Source organism: Bolinopsis microptera, chromosome 6 (assembly GCF_026151205.1).
Source record: "Bolinopsis microptera isolate Bmic1 chromosome 6, MBARI_Bmic_1.0, whole genome shotgun sequence".
Lineage (NCBI taxonomy): Eukaryota > Metazoa > Ctenophora > Tentaculata > Lobata > Bolinopsidae > Bolinopsis > Bolinopsis microptera.
This window is the reverse complement of record NC_087077.1, coordinates 2,278,083-2,297,939: the sequence shown is the minus strand read 5'-3', so window position 1 is coordinate 2,297,939 and position 19,857 is coordinate 2,278,083. Positions and strand designations below refer to the sequence as shown.

The 19,857-nt window shown below is 37.5% G+C and overlaps 1 protein-coding gene across 1 annotated transcript in view; it reads right to left on the bottom strand.

The window, feature by feature from the left end:
- Positions 1-19,857, bottom strand: part of LOC134816792 (H(+)/Cl(-) exchange transporter 7-like) — a 33,927-nt gene that overhangs the window by 8,348 nt on the left and 5,722 nt on the right. Inside the window, exons 7-18 of the mRNA XM_063825786.1 lie at positions 19,402-19,517; positions 19,143-19,286; positions 18,618-18,701; positions 18,148-18,306; positions 17,848-17,958; positions 17,569-17,684; positions 16,911-17,058; positions 16,616-16,709; positions 16,329-16,442; positions 16,048-16,152; positions 15,800-15,902; positions 15,557-15,663 (exon numbers count right to left, since the gene is read on the bottom strand). Of these exons, the coding sequence (XP_063681856.1) occupies positions 15,557-15,663; positions 15,800-15,902; positions 16,048-16,152; positions 16,329-16,442; positions 16,616-16,709; positions 16,911-17,058; positions 17,569-17,684; positions 17,848-17,958; positions 18,148-18,306; positions 18,618-18,701; positions 19,143-19,286; positions 19,402-19,517 (1,401 nt within the window). The remainder of the gene's footprint in view (positions 1-15,556; positions 15,664-15,799; positions 15,903-16,047; positions 16,153-16,328; positions 16,443-16,615; positions 16,710-16,910; positions 17,059-17,568; positions 17,685-17,847; positions 17,959-18,147; positions 18,307-18,617; positions 18,702-19,142; positions 19,287-19,401; positions 19,518-19,857) is intronic.

Below are 19,857 nucleotides of genomic sequence, written 5' to 3'. Positions count from 1 at the left end.
GAATTTAGACTATGCAAAATTATACAAAATTTTACAAAAATATGGGTCCGATTGCAAATCTCACCTCCCCTCCTCCATCAGGTGGCATATCTGTTTCATCGACATGCGACAAAAAAATTCTCTCCTTCTGCAGAAAGAATTCTGGTCACTACCGCTGCAATGAATCAAGTCTTCAATTAAATATAAGTGGTGAAATAAAACAAGTCTCTGCGCTACAAACAAGCTTTATTGTGAAGCAATAATATATATATTAGATTTATGTTTTTGATTGTCATCAGAATCGTTTTTTTAATCCTTCTTTTCTCTAATGTCAACAAAGACATGATAAAATGTACCGTTAGATAATTGGAATTTTGCATGGCTAGACAGACGATAATCGCACGAAATGTTCCTAGTTTATGGTATTTGTAATGGTAGATTGCTTGTTAGAACGAGCTTCAGTTTGTTTAACCTTATGGGACGTTATTTGACCGGACATTTCGTGAACGGACATAATTTTGAACTGACATTAAAATGAACGCTCGAAGGCATTCAAAACCATCAATTTTCATACAGTAAGCAAGAAAAGCAGTCATTAAGCTGTAAAAATGTTGATATTCATATAATTTAGTCCGATGATAGAAATTAAAATTTACCGAAATTAAAAAGTAGTCATATCCTGGACAATAAATTCGTAGTGGAATACTTTTGAGAACAAATTTCAACGGACTGAAAGTGAGTTTAAATCCAGTCTATTGTTGTTTTTAATAAAAATTCACGGTATTCCCAAAAACCAAACCATGACTTACAATTAAATGGTGTTACCTGGTATATAATGGTGTTACTTTGTATATAATGGTGTTACCTGGTATATAATGGTGTTACCTGGTATATAATGGTGTTACTTTGTATATAATGGTGTTACCTGGTATATAATGGTGTTACCTGGTATATAATGGTGTTACTTGGTATATTATGGTGTTACCTGGTATATAATGGTGTTACCTGGTATAAAATGATGTTACTTGGTATGTAATGGTGTTACTTGGTATATGGTGGTGTTACTTGGTATATGGCGGTGTTACTTGGTATATAATGGTGTTACTTGGTATGTAATGGTGTTACTTTGTATATAATGGTGTTACCTGGTATATAATGGTGTTACTTTGTATATAATGGTGTTACCTGGTATATAATGGTGTTACCTGGTATATAATGGTGTTACTTTGTATATAATGGTGTTACCTGGTATATAATGGTGTTACCTGGTATATAATGGTGTTACTTTGTATATAATGGTGTTACCTGGTATATAATGGTGTTACCTGGTATATAATGGTGTTACCTGGTATATAATGGTGTTACCTGGTATATAATGGTGTTACTTGGTATATAATGGTGTTACCTGGTATATAATGGTGTTACCTGGTATAAAATGATGTTACTTGGTATGTAATGGTGTTACTTGGTATATGGTGGTGTTACTTGGTATATGGCGGTGTTACTTGGTATATAATGGTGTTACTTGGTATATAATGGTGTTACTTTGTATATAATGGTGTTACCTGGTATATAATGGTGTTACTTTGTATATAATGGTGTTACCTGGTATATAATGGTGTTACCTGGTATATAATGGTGTTACTTTGTATATAATGGTGTTACCTGGTATATAATGGTGTTACCTGGTATATAATGGTGTTAACTGGTATATAATGGTGTTACCTGATATATAATGGTGTTACTTTGTATATAATGGTGTTACCTGGTATATAATGGTGTTACCTGGTATATAATGGTGTTACTTTGTATATAATGGTGTTACCTGGTATATAATGGTGTTACCTGGTATATAATGGTGTTACCTGGTATATAATGGTGTTACCTGGTATATAATGGTGTTACTTGGTATATAATGGTGTTACCTGGTATATAATGGTGTTACCTGGTATAAAATGATGTTACTTGGTATGTAATGGTGTTACTTGGTATATGGTGGTGTTACTTGGTATATGGCGGTGTGACTTGGTATATAATGGTGTTACTTGGTATATAATGGTGTTACTTTGTATATAATGGTGTTACCTGGTATATAATGGTGTTACTTTGTATATAATGGTGTTACCTGGTATATAATGGTGTTACCTGGTATATAATGGTGTTACTTTGTATATAATGGTGTTACCTGGTATATAATGGTGTTACCTGGTATATAATGGTGTTAACTGGTATATAATGGTGTTACCTGATATATAATGGTGTTAATTGGTATATAATGGTGTTACCTGGTATATAATGGTGGCAACTTGGTCGTTTAGCTCCGGACAGTCTATGCAACGTCTATGCAACGTCCATGCAACAACAAAAGAACCGTCTATGCAACGTCTATGCAACGTCCCTGCACAATGAACACTCTATGCACACTCCCTGCACGGTCAGTCTATGCAACGTCTATGCAACGTCTATGCAACGTCCCTGCACAGTACCATATGAACACCGGCTACTAGCCGGCTAGTAGCCACTTTTGTAATAACAGCTCCTCAACTTCACATTACCAACCGGCTACTAACCGGCACTTGAAAAGTGGTCACTAGCCGGCTACTAACCGGCTACTAGCCGGCTAGTGAGCACAAAGTGGCTACTAACCGGCTACTAAGCGGTCACTAGCCGGCTATTAATAGGTCTGCTTTAGAGCTCGGCTAATAGCCGGCTAGTGACCGCTTAGTAGCCGGTTAGTAGCCACTTTGTGGTCACTAGCCGGCTAGTAGCCGGTTAGTAGCCGGCTAGTGACCACTTTTCAAGTGCCGGTTAGTAGCCGGTTGTTAATGTGAAGTTGAGGAGCTGTTATTACAAAAGTGGCTACTAGCCGGCTAGTAGCCGGCTAGTAGCCGGCTAGTAGCCGGTGTTCATATGGTACTGTGCAGGGACGTTGCATAGACGTTGCATAGACGTTGCATAGACTGACCGTGCAGGGAGTGTGCATAGAGTGTTCATTGTGCAGGGACGTTGCATAGACGTTGCATAGACGGTTCTTTTGTTGTTGCACGGACGTTGCATAGACGTTGCATAGACTGTCCGGAGCTAAACGACCAACTTCCCATAATGGTCATGGTGTTACTTGGAGCATTATGGTTCAAGGATCTCACCTCAGGTAAATGTACTGGGATAACCTAAATATCTAATTATGCTTCACGAAGATGTGCTGATAAGGTTTAATAATGATAGGGTTAGGAGTTAGCGTTACTAAGTTGTGATGATAGTTGACTAGGACACATAGACCATTCCTCACGGTGTTATAGGACAAAACAACACCTTCTAGAGAATTCCATGAAATTTGGATGATATGATGCCTAACTACTATTAGAACCTTCTTTTTCTTACCATATATCACGTTTTTGGACGTTTAGTTTTATGCGCATACCCAAGTAATACTCATAATTAATTTTCAATGAGCTGCAAATCAATTCTAATAATCGACCTTACCGTCAAAATACATGGCGTCTACTCAGTCTACGAATCACAAGCTAAGCCATGCTTTGTTTTCTCTCTTTCTCATTTGTTAATCCCTAAATTCAGGGTCCTAAAGATTTGATCCTCAGCACTCTGGACTGCTGCCAACTTGATGAACCTTTGGCCACCGTTGGAATAATACGTGGCGTGTCTCTCTTTTCGGCGTGCCTGTCTTATCTTTCAAGAGCGATTAGAAGTCATGAGTATCTCCTGCAACCGGCAACGGCTATTTGTACTGTTACTCATGGCTAAAGATTTGCCATTTTTCTTTCATCTTTTACCAGTCATTATTAGCCAGTCACCCTGTAGTATAACTTGCGGCTAAAAAAGGGTGTTTTATCTGAGGAATGCAAGCGAGCTGAGCTGCACCCTACCAAATCACGCTCACATTCTGTACACTATAAAAACTTTGTACACTATAAAAAGGGGCCCTGATCATGTATTTCGCACAATATCTAAGAAGACATAGATCCTTATCTCACTTCTCTTCCACCACACGTGTAGGGTGTACAGGTATCGGTTATTATAGAGGTCTCTCTTTGTTCTCACAACACAAGATGCTAAATACAGCTTCAGAGTGATACAATACACATTGTTGAGCACATTTATACCATTACCCCCCGCAGCTTCAGGGTATACAATGGAGATTATACCTCTTTTAGTACCTCTCATAGACTTGTTATAGACTTATTATAAACATAGCTTATAGACTTGTTGTGGCAGGGTCATAATCCGATATATCGGGTTAAGATTCTTTTATTTTGACGGTTCGTTTCAGTTTCACAGTTGTATGTCTCTTGTACAGAGTTTTTATAACAGGTTTAGATTCAGTAATTTAGACAGACCGTTTTACGGTTTTACAAAGGGTTAAACTTTATGACACGATATCCATTCTGCTTATTATTCCGCAGCTGCGAAAATATGGTCTCTAAATGCCGAGCTTTTGGTGTTGCTGTATTGCGATTTCGCGCTTTTGTCACCCAGCATTTTGTGGCTGTATTTTCGTTCTAGAATGTATCGAGAAGAATCTTTGTTCGGTCTTTGTGGTGGACCGATTTAAAGCTTGTTTTAGAGATCACTAAAAGTAGTACGTTTTCTTAATTTCATGAGTATGTTTATTGTTTATTATTGATTAATTTTTATTATTTTTTATTATTTTTTATTATTTTTTATTGTTATATGTTATTGTCTATTATTGTTCATTATTGTTTATTAATGTTTATTATTGTTTATTCAAGTTTATTAATGTTTATTATTGTTTATTATTGTTTATCATTGTTTATTATTGTTTATTAATGTTTTAAAATATTGTTTATTAATGTTTATTATTGTTTATTATTGTCTATTATTGTTTATTATTGTTTATTAATGTTAATCATTGTTTATTAATGTTTATTAATGTTTATTAATGTCTATTAATGTTTATCAATGTTTATTAATGTTATTAATGTTTATAATTGTTTATAATTGTTTATTATTGTTTATTATTGTTTTTTATTGTTTATTATTGTTTATTATTGTTTATTATTGTTTATTAATGTTTATTATTGTTTATTACAGCAGTTCAGTAGATCGGGGTTCACCACGATCTCAGGAGTGAGGAGTAAACTTGTTGTTATAAGTTGCTATATAATCTGAGAACCCGATAATAAGTTCTTCGGCTCGTTTTCAGGCCAAAAAACCGGCGGCTATAAAAGAAGTTTTTGGTAAGTTTTTATAACCTTTAAAAGTAACGAATGCTTATTTGGTAGTGTCTAACTCAACATAAGTCTCTCTGGCAAGTTTCCATAAACGATATTTTATTATCGACGCTGATAATCGCTTATTGGGCGCTTTCTCGGCGCTTTTTTAAAAAAATAAATAAATAAATAACGATAATAAAATATCGTTTATGGAAACTTGCCGTTTCTCTTATTTTAAACTGGCAATGAGTCATTTAAGTAACAGATACTTAAAATTTTCTACAAGCCAATTGTCTCAGTGGCATTATGAAGTGCAACATGTCCACAAACTTAAATATAGGTCTGACTTATAGACCTATACTTATAGCAACGTATAGCAACTTATTAAGACTTTACATTTCTTTTCAAAGATTTTAAATTGGTTTTTGTTGAAAGTTAAAAAGTTCATGTGTAGCGCATGCGACTGTTACGTATTGGCATTTTGGCTGTTACGAATTGGCATTTGGGCGCTTCTGACATCTGCTTTCATTGTTATAACTTAACTTATATCTCCCAAATCTCCCAAATTAGGTTCCAGAACAATTAAATTTACATAACAATTCTACAGTCTACAGAGAGCCACCCTGGTCCTGAGCTGAACTCTAATTCTAACCCTACCTCACGCGCTTTCGAGAGAGAATTTGTTAAGTAGAATTACACAGGTGTGTAGCCTAGTAAAGAGTAACGTACCGTTACTAACGGAGACTAAAAGGGAATTAGCCGAACTCTGAAGGACTTTGATGGGCTTTGAAGGACTCTGAAGGGTGTCAAATATAATACACATGCCTTGCTTAACGTACGTAATACGCAGTAGTCGTTTTGTATGACATGTAATGATACTTATATTACAGTATATGATTACAATAACCTTCACAGTGTGTCTATAATGGAACCTATCGAGAATACCATTTCTCTGTTAAATTCATGTAGAATTCTTGCAATAAGCAATTTGTTAGTATTTGGAGTTCTGTAGAATTCGTTTTCTAATGATTTATACATCTATGTAGATTGTAGAATATAGATCTTAGTGGTGGATTGTACAACGCGAACGTGTGAGATGTTAATAGTTACTTATTCTACACAATAGCAACACCTTAATAGACTTGTCTCTGAGAGTAAGGAGACACCAGGAAGGATCACTCCAGTCCCAACTTGATTGTGATAACCACACGTGCAGTGACACCTGTGTAATCCCAGGACCTCTGTATAATCCCTGATGAACCAGGGTAATCCCTATAATCCCTGATGAACCAGGGTAATCCCTATAATCCCTGATGAACCAGGGATTATTGCACCACCAGGTAGTAGGTACTCCTAGTTCTTTTGTGCACCTCATTTCTAAGCATATGGTTGTCTTGGTGCTCTTTTTGTAAGGCTCCCACTACTTTTGTGGAACTTTATTAATTTAATGCAACTTGGTTAAGTTTTTAACGTTATGTTTCTTGGTTATGTTTTCCTCTCGTCAATGTTCCTTGATTTCTAAGAATATCACACTTTCTTAATTTCTTGAAAAAGTTTTAATAAAATATATACGGAATTGTTTAAATATTAATACTGTTACATAGTGTGGGGTTTAAACAAAACAAAGCACAACTTCGCTGAAATAAAATTTGTATCCCAACTCGTCTATTGTCCATTGCGAATTTAGTTAACATACTATTTAGTTGTATATTATTAAATCTCTTAAGTTAACGTTTGCATTTATCTGATTTAGAAATGTGGGCCAACTATGTTTCTACGTGAAATTCATTCTTGTATTTACATAATTACAGTATGAGTAAGTTCAGACGTATCAAAAGCAACTAATGGCCAAGGCCACGTTTAATTAATATCATATTCCCTGACGGACGTTTGATTTAATAACCTTTAAGCTTAAGAGTAGTAGCGGCCAGCAGGTATAAATCGAATGACTTTGCAGGAATTTATAGGCCAGGAAATTTCAAATTGCCTGAAATTTATTTTCAAAGCCCATCAATCATTGTAATGGCAATTGCCAGTGTTTTTTCCTGTACAGCTGCAGTATGTGTGTAATTGGCTTCATGGTTACTACCAAGCTAATTCATCCAATTTATAGTGAAACCAAATTAGAACTGTGAAGCAATTCAACGGTAAAATTATACTAAACGGTGTTGTTGGCTACATACAATATACATGTATCTCATAATTGGTAGTAGACGGCGGGGTCACTAATTTTTTGACAAACTTTGTTACAACTCTCGTGAGTGCTAAAACCCAACAATTTTTCATTTTGCTTTGTCAGTCACGACATATTTGACAAAGGCAATTAAGATAAATGAGACTTCTCATTTTGACACCTTCTAAGTAGGATTGCATATGTTATATAGTATTAATTATAACCGCAAGGACAGGAAAACGTCAGCGGTTTCGCCGCGGAAAAAAAGGTCGGGGAGACAAAACCTGACAAAATCAACGCGTCGGTAGTACCCCGGTGAAAGCAGCTATTAATTAATTGCATTAAATTACAGTCCACACTTCATACATGTGGTCCGGTAGTTTCATTGCGTCCTAATATATACTCTTCAGAAGGTGTATTTGCGCGGCACCCGTTTTACAGGGATCACGTGTCCGTACTCCTGATTTACTAGAGGCAGCACTTGTACTGCGTTAAGTTGTAAATTTCCCATAATTTTAGGAGAGATATGTTGTTTTGCTTCTCGGCTTCTGTCGATTGAAAGTTTCGTATAATGATCCGCCAAAAGTGCTAAAACTGTATGGATTGGCGCCGTCTATTTCAAGTATCTGTGTGGGAGCTCCAATAACCCTAACCGATACCAGTGGCCTTGCTCGTAGTTATGAGGCTGTAGCGTATCAGGCTTTGTAGTTATCAACCTTGCTTTGTAGTTATCATCCTTGCTTTGTAGTTATCATCCTTGTTTTGTAGCTATCATCCTTGTTTTGTAGCTATCATCCTTGCTTTGTAGTTATCATCCTTGCTTTGTAGTTATCATCCTTGCTTTGTAGTTATCATCCTTGCTTTGTAGTTATCATCCTTGCTTTGTAGTTATCATCCTTGTTTTGTAGTTATCATCCTTGCTTTGTAGTTATCATCCTTGCTTTGTAGTTATCATCCTTGCTTTGTAGTTATCATCCTTGTTTTGTAGTTATCATCCTTGCTTTGTAGTCATCATCCTTGCTTTGTAGTTATCAACCTTGCTTTGTAGTTATCATCCTTGCTTTGTAGTCATCATCCTTGCTTTGTAGTTATCATCCTTGTTTTGTAGTTATCATCCTTGCTTTGTAGTTATCATCCTTGCTTTGTAGTTATCATCCTTGCTTTGTAGTTATCATCCTTGTTTTGTAGTTATCATCCTTGCTTTGTAGTTATCATCCTTGCTTTGTAGTTATCATCCCTGCTTTGTAGTCATCATCCTTGCTTTGTAGTCATCATCCTTGCTTTGTAGTTATCAACCTTGCTTTGTAGTTATCATCCTTGCTTTGTAGTCATCATCCTTGCTTTGTAGTTATCATCCTTGTTTTGTAGTTATCATCCTTGCTTTGTAGTTATCATCCTTGCTTTGTAGTTATCATCCTTGCTTTGTAGTTATCATCCTTGTTTTGTAGTTATCATCCTTGCTTTATAGTTATCATCCATGCTTTATAGTTATCATCCTTGCTTTGTAGTTATCATCCTTGTTTTGTAGTTATCATCCTTGCTTTGTAGTTATCATCCTTGTTTTGTAGTTATCATCCTTGCTTTGTAGTTATCATCCTTGCTTTGTAGTTATCATCCTTGCTTTGTAGTCATCATCCTTGCTTTGTAGTTATCATCCTTGTTTTGTAGTTATCATCCTTGCTTTGTAGTTATCATCCTTGCTTTGTAGTTATCATCCTTGCTTTGTAGTTATCATCCTTGCTTTGTAGTCATCATCCTTGCTTTGTAGTTATCAACCTTGCTTTGTAGTTATCATCCTTGCTTTGTAGTTATCATCCTTGCTTTGTAGTTATCATCCCTGCTTTGTAGTCATCATCCTTGCTTTGTAGTCATCATCCTTGCTTTGTAGTTATCAACCTTGCTTTGTAGTTATCATCCTTGCTTTGTAGTCATCATCCTTGCTTTGTAGTTATCATCCTTGTTTTGTAGTTATCATCCTTGCTTTGTAGTTATCATCCTTGCTTTGTAGTTATCATCCTTGCTTTGTAGTTATCATCCTTGTTTTGTAGTTATCATCCTTGCTTTATAGTTATCATCCATGCTTTATAGTTATCATCCTTGCTTTGTAGTTATCATCCTTGTTTTGTAGTTATCATCCTTGCTTTGTAGTTATCATCCTTGTTTTGTAGTTATCATCCTTGCTTTGTAGTTATCATCCTTGCTTTGTAGTTATCATCCTTGTTTTGTAGTTATCATCCTTGCTTTGTAGTTATCATCCTTGCTTTGTAGTTATCATCCTTGCTTTGTAGTTATCATCCTTGCTTTGTAGTTATCATCCTTGTTTTGTAGTTATCATCCTTGCTTTGTAGTTATCATCCTTGCTTTGTAGTTATCATCCTTGCTTTGTAGTTATCATCCTTGCGTTGTAGTTATCATCCTTGCTTTGTAGTTATCATCCTTGTTTTGTAGTTATCATCCTTGCTTTGTAGTTATCATCCTTGTTTTGTAGTTATCATCCTTGCTTTGTAGTTATCATCCTTGCTTTGTAGTTATCATCCTTGTTTTGTAGTTATCATCCTTGCTTTGTAGTTATCATCCTTGCGTTGTAGTTATCATCCTTGCTTTGTAGTTATCATCCTTGCTTTGTAGTGATCATCCTTGTTTTGTAGTTATCATCCTTGCTTTGTAGTTATCATCCTTGCTTTGTAGTTATCATCCTTGCTTTGTAGTTATCATCCTTGCGTTGTAGTTATCATCCTTGCTTTGTAGTTATCATCCTTGCTTTGTAGTTATCATCCTTGTTTTGTAGTTATCATCCTTGCTTTGTAGTTATCATCCTTGCTTTGTAGTTATCATCCTTGCTTTGTAGTTATCATCCTTGTTTTGTAGTTATCATCCTTGCTTTGTAGTTATCAACCTTGCTTTGTAGTTATCATCCTTGCTTTGTAGTTATCATCCTTGTTTTGTAGTTATCATCCTTGCTTTGTAGTTATCATCCTTGTTTTGTAGTTATCATCCTTGCTTTGTAGTTATCAACCTTGCTTTGTAGTTATCATCCTTGCTTTGTAGTTATCAACCTTGCTTTGTAGTTATCATCCTTGCTAGTTAACAGGATTATCTCTCTGTACTCTGCAGATCTCTCTCTCTCTCTCCCATGTGAACCTGTCTACCTGTTACAACTAGCCCTATTGTACAGCTATTACAGCTCCTTTGTAATATTGCAGTATTGTTATTAGTTCACCACTCTGCTTCGCCACACTTAACAGCCAGGCCGCTCTCCCTTTACTTGGTAAGTATCGTGGCCTACCTCCCTACCTTTAATACCTGTCTACCAGCTCCATTGTAATATAATGATTTGTCCTGCATCACTTCCTTACTTCGTAACAAATTTGCTCTCTCTCTCTTATCTATGGTTCTGTATTACAGCTCTACCTTGTAAAATCAAGATAATATAATTAATAATAATATACATGTAAATAATAATAATTAAAGTATAATGATATGACTCTCTTGAGAGGGTCAAACAACCCAGCTCTCCCCAAAATATAGTGTCCTGCACTGTCCTTCTCATGTGTTACAACCATACTATTGTAGTGTTGTCCCTCCCTTATAACAATTAGGCTCAGTATATAAATCTCCCTAATCCATTTGAGAGGAGTATACCGCCAGTGTGTTGTGTTTTTAAAGAGTTATATAACAATGTTATGCATATCATTTCACCCTCAGAAAAGTCTAGAAGTCTGTGTTAATTTACAATGAGGACAACCAAGCTGAGCAGAGGTCTATTTAACTTGTTAAGTCCTGCACCATCTTTAATCTTTTACAACCTGTCACCCTCCTCCCCCTCCTCCTCCTCCCCCTCCTCCTCCTATAGATCATGTGTGATATTGTGAGGAGGATTGTACCGGGGTTTGTGTCTATTAATCTATGAAACTCATTAAAGTTGTTTATAGTTTGGGCACGAACTAGATGATTTATTTAATATGTTCTGTTGATCCGACAAGTACAACTAAGACCCGCCGGGAATTACCCCCTTTGTCAGTCCTTAAACCACCACCATTCATCACCAGACGTCACATTTAGTACCTTACAATGGCCCTTTTGTCGGGAGTTGAACATCAGCCTTAATACCTTAACGCTGAACAAGAGATCTGCGGTGCTGCGCATGTATTTGCACAACAACAGAGTTGGCCCTGCATACATCCATATCCTCCCCCTCCTTATTGTCCTTTAAGCGAGGTGATTTGGGTATACGTTATTTGAAGTTGGAAGTTGGCGATAAGTTCAATTTAGCATTGATCATTGTCATACTTATCTTATAGCTGTTAATATTAATATTGCTTAATATCCGCCGTATTAAATCTCGTGATACTATCACATCCTTACAAATATCATTACCATGCCATTATGTGGTCGTAATTGTACGATCTCTCTCTCTGCAATGGTACGGTAATGAACATACCGTGACTTGCAGTGCACATTGATTTTTGTTCAATAAATTTCCTGTCTACTATCTCATTAATTACTGGTACAATTACCTCGCGGTGCCCTTTACCATTTACTTTTGTCATTATTTTATGCGATCTGAGCACGTTTGTTTTACCGTATAATAGCTGGGTCATTCCTTAAAGTACGATCTAAGTTTTACGGAAAGAATTAAAATCATGCCCGAGAGTCTGGGCACTTAGTTTGCCTAACAGCGATGCGTTTATTTTATTTTCACTAATTGGTGTTATAATTGTACATGATTTATAGAACCGTGATATTTCCTTTAATAATTTAAGTTATTTAAGGAATTTAAAACAAGCTGCTGAGGACATGATTTCAGCGCACATGATTTCTTTTCGTTTTAGAGAAAGCTTTATAGGCGGACGTTGAAGCCGCCCTAAGTCGAATTTATAGGCGACAGCCTTGTTTATTTTATCAATATCAGTAACTTAGAGCTTTGGTATATGATATAGTTCCTAGTCCTTGATGATTTAGTGCAATCCAGTGGATCGCACTCATGGAACTCAAAGCCGGGAAACTACCGAGGGCACTTACATAATCATTCTAAATGTTCGCTTATCTTCTAAACCTCTACCAGTACCACTACCACGTGGCACGTACAGTTTAGTGATAGTATCTTGAATAAATGATATGCCACGCCCGTTTATCTTATCAAAGATCAGGAATATGTCGCCGGGATTTGCGGCCTTGGTCCACAGTAACCGAGTTTTAAAATTAGATTGCCTAGTGCCTTCGCACTTTTTAGCACATATTAATCTAAGTATAATCAATGTGGTAATTGGTGACATATTGTCATTAAACATCTATTCCGTCTATATTCGTCTTTAATATATTATAGTTTAACGGCATCAAACAATTATGAATGGCGCCTATGCAAACCCGAATTTTTAAAAAATTCGCGTTTTTTAACGCTAATGGTGGTTTTAATGTCTTTTCACCGCGTCTTTTAGAATTTATATATAAAAACACGTCATTTTATTTGTATTCAGTTTTGTTCAGCTTTCTTGTGAGCACGCTTCCTTACATTATATCTAAGAATTCTTCTAACAGCTTAGAATTGAACGAAAATCATTATTTAATATTAATCATAATAATATCATTGTGTTATTTGCTGCTTACATTTTATTACACCTCTAATTCTAATTCTAACCCGGTTACACTAAATTACCAGGAAGAACGCTAGGAAGAACCCTAATCAGCCAAGATGCGGGGCTGTTGGACAGATCTCTCAAAAGACCCCAACTCTTCCTCCTCCCCCTCCATAGCGTGCCGCAGTGCCGCCGCGCAGGGCAGTCAGAACAACAACCGTCCCTCCTCCAGGTCTTCTCCTTCTTATTCTCCTCGGTTTAGAAAATCTAACAGCAGTCCGAAGAAGGATGAGTACGAGGAGGGGGTTGTGGAGAAGCAGGTGTTTGGGAATCCGGGCAAGTATAAACTCGTTGTTAACAAAAGCAATAGGCTAGGTGATATTTTGAAGAACAATAGTGGGAATAACTCCGGGTATGAGACGCCGGACTCTATGAGCAGTGCTTGCTCACTTATATCTCTGAACGATGAATTAGACGATGGCTTGGGAACCTTCCAAGCAGCACGAGCTAGAGACTCGATTCAGCTCTCATTTAACAACGTGCAGAAATTCAGACCTAGGATCCTACCGCCGAGAATTTCAATAACCGTTGAAAATGTCGTAGAAGAAACGCCCGACTCGCCAACTCCGGTCAACAAATTTAAGGACAGTTTGGAAGGACTGAATCTAATCGACGGTAGAAGGGAAAGTTGGAGTTCCGGACATCTCGAAGTACCAATACCAGAACCCAAACCAGTCAGAATGCCACTAATAACAGACGAGATGCTTGAAAAACACTCGCTCCACTATCTCCTAATGCACAACTTCTTCATGTCTGACTCCTCACTCGACTCCTCTCCCTGCAACACCCCAACACCCCCTGTTGGACCCAAGAAAGTGCGGTTCAACCTGGAGCCCATTGAAATACAAGACAACACCCCAGTCTCAGAGTACGCGTTTATAGAGGCAGGAGCTCTGTTCCAGACCCGCTGGGAGACAATCGAGAGACACGACCACACTCTGCTGGGCAGTCAGGAGAAGTGGCAGTACTTTGACAGTGAGAAGCAGAGGTTTATATTCGAGATTATCAAGTGGAACCCGTATGATCAGGAGGAGTATCCAGGGGTCCCTGATGAGCCGGTTTACATTAAAGCAGAGTGTTTTGAGAGTGTACTGTTCTACTATCAAGATATTCAGAATACACTGAGGTGCCCTATTGGGATTAAACATGAAACTTTTTTAGATACTCTGAGATTCTTTAAGATTAATCCGAAGGAAATAACAGTAGGACCGTATGAGCAGGAAATCAAGGATAATTTTGAGGGACTGGTACCTGAAGATCCAAAAAGTTTTCAATCTACAATCTTCTTATGTTTATACCACAAAACTTCTGCGGTAACGAAGATTTACACAGTTTTTGATGTTATATTCATTCTTGTCTCAGTTGTGAGCTGCATTTCAGCAACCCTCCCTGATAACAGACCCCCTAATTTGGATCCACTAGAAATGGCGTTCTTCGCCCGGTACGGAGCCATTCGAATCTTTGTTTGGATGGATGCTGCCTGTATGATCTGGTTTTCTATCCTTTTCCTGCTACATTTTTTCGCCGCCCCTCAGAAAATAAAATTCCTCACATCTTTTCAGACTGGTATAGACCTTATGTTAATCGCTACATTCTGCATGCTGCTGGCCGTAGCAAACTCAGACGCCTCGGACAGCAAGTTCCTCAAAAACATCATCAGACTATCGTTCAGTTTCAGAATCTTGAGACTATCCAGACACTCGCTCCTCTTGAACTCCTTAGGAACCGCCTTGAAGGACGCATCACGTGAACTACTCTCAGTATGTCTGTTTTTATTCGTCATTGTCTTTCTCTTTGCTTGTTTAGAGTACCTAGCAGAAGTAAAAGAGCCGGAACCGCCAACGATCTCAAACGGAACAGACTGTGTAACCGAACCGTGTCCTGAAGACGAGGAATTCCACTCAGAGGAATACCATCACGAGGACGATGTTCATTACAGTATCCTGGAGTATGTGTGGTGGAGTCTCATCACTATCACTACTATTGGGTACGGGTCTCCAGCGATATTGACCACTGCTGGCAAGATCATCGGTGGGTTTTGTGCTATTGCGGGAGTGCCTCTTTTTGCTATTCCGATACCCATCCTGAGTAAACATCTGGACAGGAGTATACAGAGGGAGCAGCGGAAGAATGAGTACATGAGGGAGAGAATGAGCAGTTTATCTAGAGGGGATAAGAAGGAGGAGAAGAGTGGAGAGGAAAACAGTAGTGATGAGGGTGAGGATATGAGCTGGAAGAAGATAGTCGGAGAGAGAAGGAAGAGTATGGGACCTCAGTTTGCTATGACTCACTTTAGACCATGAAGTGAGGACAAGAGTATGTGAAGTTTTAGGTGGTTTATTTGTTTAAACTGATGTATTAAGGGATAATGAAGATTATCTTTTGTAATTATGAAAATGCAAGTTGAATTTTCTCAACTTTCATTTGCTGCTGCTCCCTACAGATAATCAAGATCTGAAAGTTTTAACTTTACTCTGATTTTAGTCCGATAATTTTACACCGATTTTACCTTAACAGATGTTTTCATTTCAATATCCAAGAAAACTAAAACTGAAATTTCCAGCTGAACAACGTACCTGTGAGCCTGAAGCTTTTTACAGGAGGATCCCACGGTAACATTGGAACCTGCTTCAAGTTGATATGTTCGTCGTACAGACCTTCGTTAAAGTAGTTACCAACAAACCTGATGATATAATGTCAGTTACTTATGACTGAATGATAACATACATCATATAATACATAATATAATCGTATTATATAATCAAACATCCATTCTGATTTCTGTGACTGCTCATCAATAAATGGCCCTAGTTCCTCACCTGGCAGTTACTAATGTCATCATGATAGGAAGACCAAACGTTATGTTCCTAGTAGCCTCCATTATAATTACAGTCAGACTTATAGTCATACGAGTTACACCACCTGAAACATCAAGTCGTAAACTTGGAAGCGGAAAATTCAGACTCCTGTCTGAAAGCAGAAAATTCAGATTCCTGACTTTTTTGAAAATTCAGACTCCTGTTTGAATTAAAGTTTTGAAATAATTTATCACAATAAAGAAGGTTACCCAAGAAAGAAGCAGCACCAATGAGAGCGTATATTCCAGGCTCCGATACGTTCATTGGTGTGACGTAGTGTAGTAATACCCCAACAAGTCTACCGTAAGCAGCACCTGGTAGGGGAGAAATAATTACTGCACTACCATCAACCATGTTATTAGAAATACGACAGAAAATATGTAGAAATGCGACCTTATCATTTATATCGGACCAAAATACATGGTTCATAATCTTCATAAACATGATAATAACATGTTAAAAAGAACGGGCCGAGCAGTTTGACACTAACCTGTGAGAAGACTGGGCATGAAGAGACCAGAAGCAACAGAGAGACCGTACGTCCAAACAGACATGAAGTAGTATATCACTGAGAAAGTCAGTAGTGACTTCCAAGAGAACTTATCTGAAATAAGATGATTGTTTTAAAAATTGCTTATTTATGGTTTGTCTGAGCAATTATTTATATCGGATATCATAACGGTTGTAGCCGCAGTTTCCCATAATATAAAACTCCCATAATTTCTCAAAAAGACAGACCTAGACCCACATTCCACACCCAGGAGGTTTATTTGTTACCTATAGGAGAGTGAAGAAGATCTTTAACAGTGCTCTCAGGGGATTGCAAGAACAGAGTAGCAAGTGAGTTGTACTGTCCACTGTCGCATTGCATCTGTAATAATATAGAAGTCACATTTTAGAAGGGACATACAAAATAGTTTCCAGAAAACATACTTATTTTGGATTTTCAACAACTTTTGTTTTGTTTGTCAGGGAAACACTACAAAATTTGGACAAAGCCACAAAAATCGTCGTATTTTTGATCAAGTCCATCATGATTTGACACACAACTTTTACTGGTCCAAACAGTAACCTGTAAATTATAAAGCTCTGTGCTGTTATCTTTAACTTGTGCGTAGGTGCAGTCCTCGACAAAGTACATGGCACAAAATCCTATAGCAGTAGTGGAAAACGCTACCAGAATTACTTCTATTACTTTCAGTACTCTGTACTTCATACGCCTGAAACAAACCGGTTGATAATAACATAGTTAATAATAACATAGTTGTGCAGCGTTTAAAAGCTAATCTACAGCTTCGTCCATTTCGACAGAGACAGTTTCCAAAATGTGGAAGGGATTTATTTTCGGTAAATTATAATTGATGTTTTGGGAAAAAGTGAGAGTCTCCACTCAGTTTTGCAAACAAATAGTTGTCGACGTTTCGGCCTACGCCTTTTTGAAAACGGTAAATTGTCAATTTGAGAAAATATTCGCCTAGGTCAGTAGAATGTCAAACCTGCCTTAATTTTTTAAATGGCTCGTGTCGACATACGCTCTTTCTATAATAGGGCGACAACGTGAATTGTGAAACTCCAATCAGCAAGTTGGAAGCAGTGACCTATTAAATACCAATGGTTCCTACGTGCGAAAACAATTAAAATATTCACATACTCAGCCGAAAACAAGCCTATCATCACGTTGTTAATAATAAATACACCTATTCTGAATAAAGAAAGTCTGATAAAGGTACCTTATTCTGAATAAAGAAAGTCTGATATTGATGTCGTTGAATAATGCTCCGAGGAGTCCACCAACCATTCCCATCATTATGAAAATAATTAACTCATACCACTCGTAGTTACTGATCTGAAATTAAATAATCTCTCAGGAGATTATAATGTACAGCTTTTATGAAAAGTTAGAGCACCTTTTATACATCGGCCTGAACAGATAAAAAAGTTAGAAAAATGGGACTCAAAGCATATTTCAATGTTATACATATGGCTGATCAGATAACTATAGTGCTTACCTCGAATAGACCAAAGTTAGCAAGACCAGGATTAGATAGGTCTCCAGGAGACCCTTTATACGTTGAGAGAATAGTGTTGAGGAAGAACGACGATACCAGCGAGGAGAAGAACTGAGGGCGGTAAAACAATTAATCATCTTTTGGGCAACTTATAATAGAAGAACTCTCAACTCACAAATTACTGATCAAACTACATTGATCAATATTCTAAAATGAAATAATCTTTACTATTCGCCAAGTAATGAAATAATATTTACTATTCGCCAAGTAATGAAATAATATTTACTAAATAATATTTACTATTCTCCAAGTAAGGGACTGGTTCCAGAAACTAGCACCCTCCTCCAGAGCGAACAGCACCCCTCCAATTGGTGCTCCAAACGCAGCAGAGACCCCTGCAGCAGCGCCACAGGCTATAAAGTCTCTCTTAACATGGTCACATCGGAAATCTTTGAAAACCTGATAAAGTAAATTAATCTATCAGTTTCATGATGATGTACAACTCTATATATTATCTATAACATTTTAGAACCTTATGTATTAATGTTATTCATATAGGTTGCAGGTAGCCCATGATCATGAGTGCGAATTTGCAATCTTTCAGAACCGTATTCGTATTATTCATATAGGTTCGATGTTGCCCATGGATAGTCAAATATACCAATATATACGTAATACATTCCAATCTGGGCATAATTACGATCACTAGAGTATACATTTACATAAGTATGTATAACTTATTTAACATAAAATTATCAGACAAATCTTACCTTGCAATCACACTGCAATGTAGTTGATCTACCCTGAGAAATTCCTGCAGCAACCACCGCGCCACTGTGTACCATGGGACCTTCCTGCGGGGTGAGTATCGTAAAATAATGGTTCAACAACACTGTGTACCATGGGACCTTCCTGCGGGGTCAGTATCGTAAAATAATGGTTCAACAACACTGTGTACCATGGGACCTTCCTGCGGGGTCAGTATCGTAAAATAATGGTTCAACACTGTGTACCATGGGACCTTCCTGCGGGGTGAGTATCGTAACATAATGGTTCAACACTGTGTACCATGGGACCTTCCTGCGGGGTCAGTATCGTAACATAATGGTTCAACACTGTGTACCATGGGACCTTCCTGCGGGGTCAGTATCGTAACATAATGGTTCAACACTGTGTACCATGGGACCTTCCTGCGGGGTCAGTATCGTAAAATAATGGTTCAACAATTTTTGGGTGTTCATTTCAAACTGTACATTTTCCACTGTACTTTTCACATTAATTAATTTATTCTGTACCTTTCCACACGCTAGACCCCCAGACACAGCAGCAATGATACTCGTCACTTTACAGAGGAGGGTTTTAATTCTGACTACTCTCGGGACTTTTACCCCGTTTAGGTAACATTTAATCTCCGGGATTCCACTACCCGCTGCTACTGGCTGAAATATTATATACGATAAGCATTTCACAACACATGGCGACCAAATCAATTCATAACCATACTGATTCCATGGTAAGCAAGACTCTGCAATCTTTGTAAGACCTAATTATCACCTCGACAAAAGCGACCACGACAGTTGCAACGATGCAAAAAGCGATGTTGAGTCCGGTCCAAACCAGCCAAGGAATCAGAACGGAGCATGTTTCTTTATTTAAACACTTCAGCATATCTGAAAGGATAAGTCAAGAACAATCATGGTTGTGATGTTCAGTGTTCACATTCATGAATATCAATGTGGTGATGATCTCATACCCTGATGGCTGATACCCGGTCAAGTGAAATACTCCGCTAGCCATTCGCTAGGTATGATTGGGGGACTGGTCCGTAGTACCAGCCAATGTTTACTCAAAAGTAATATATAATTGAAATAAGTTAAATATTCATCCCCGAGGGGCACGCAGATTATAATTGTGATGTTATCTAATAAAACTATTCAATTAAAATTTTATTGGTCGAGTCGACTGGCCCTGATCTGCAAACATATTTGATATTAACTTTATGATGCTGCC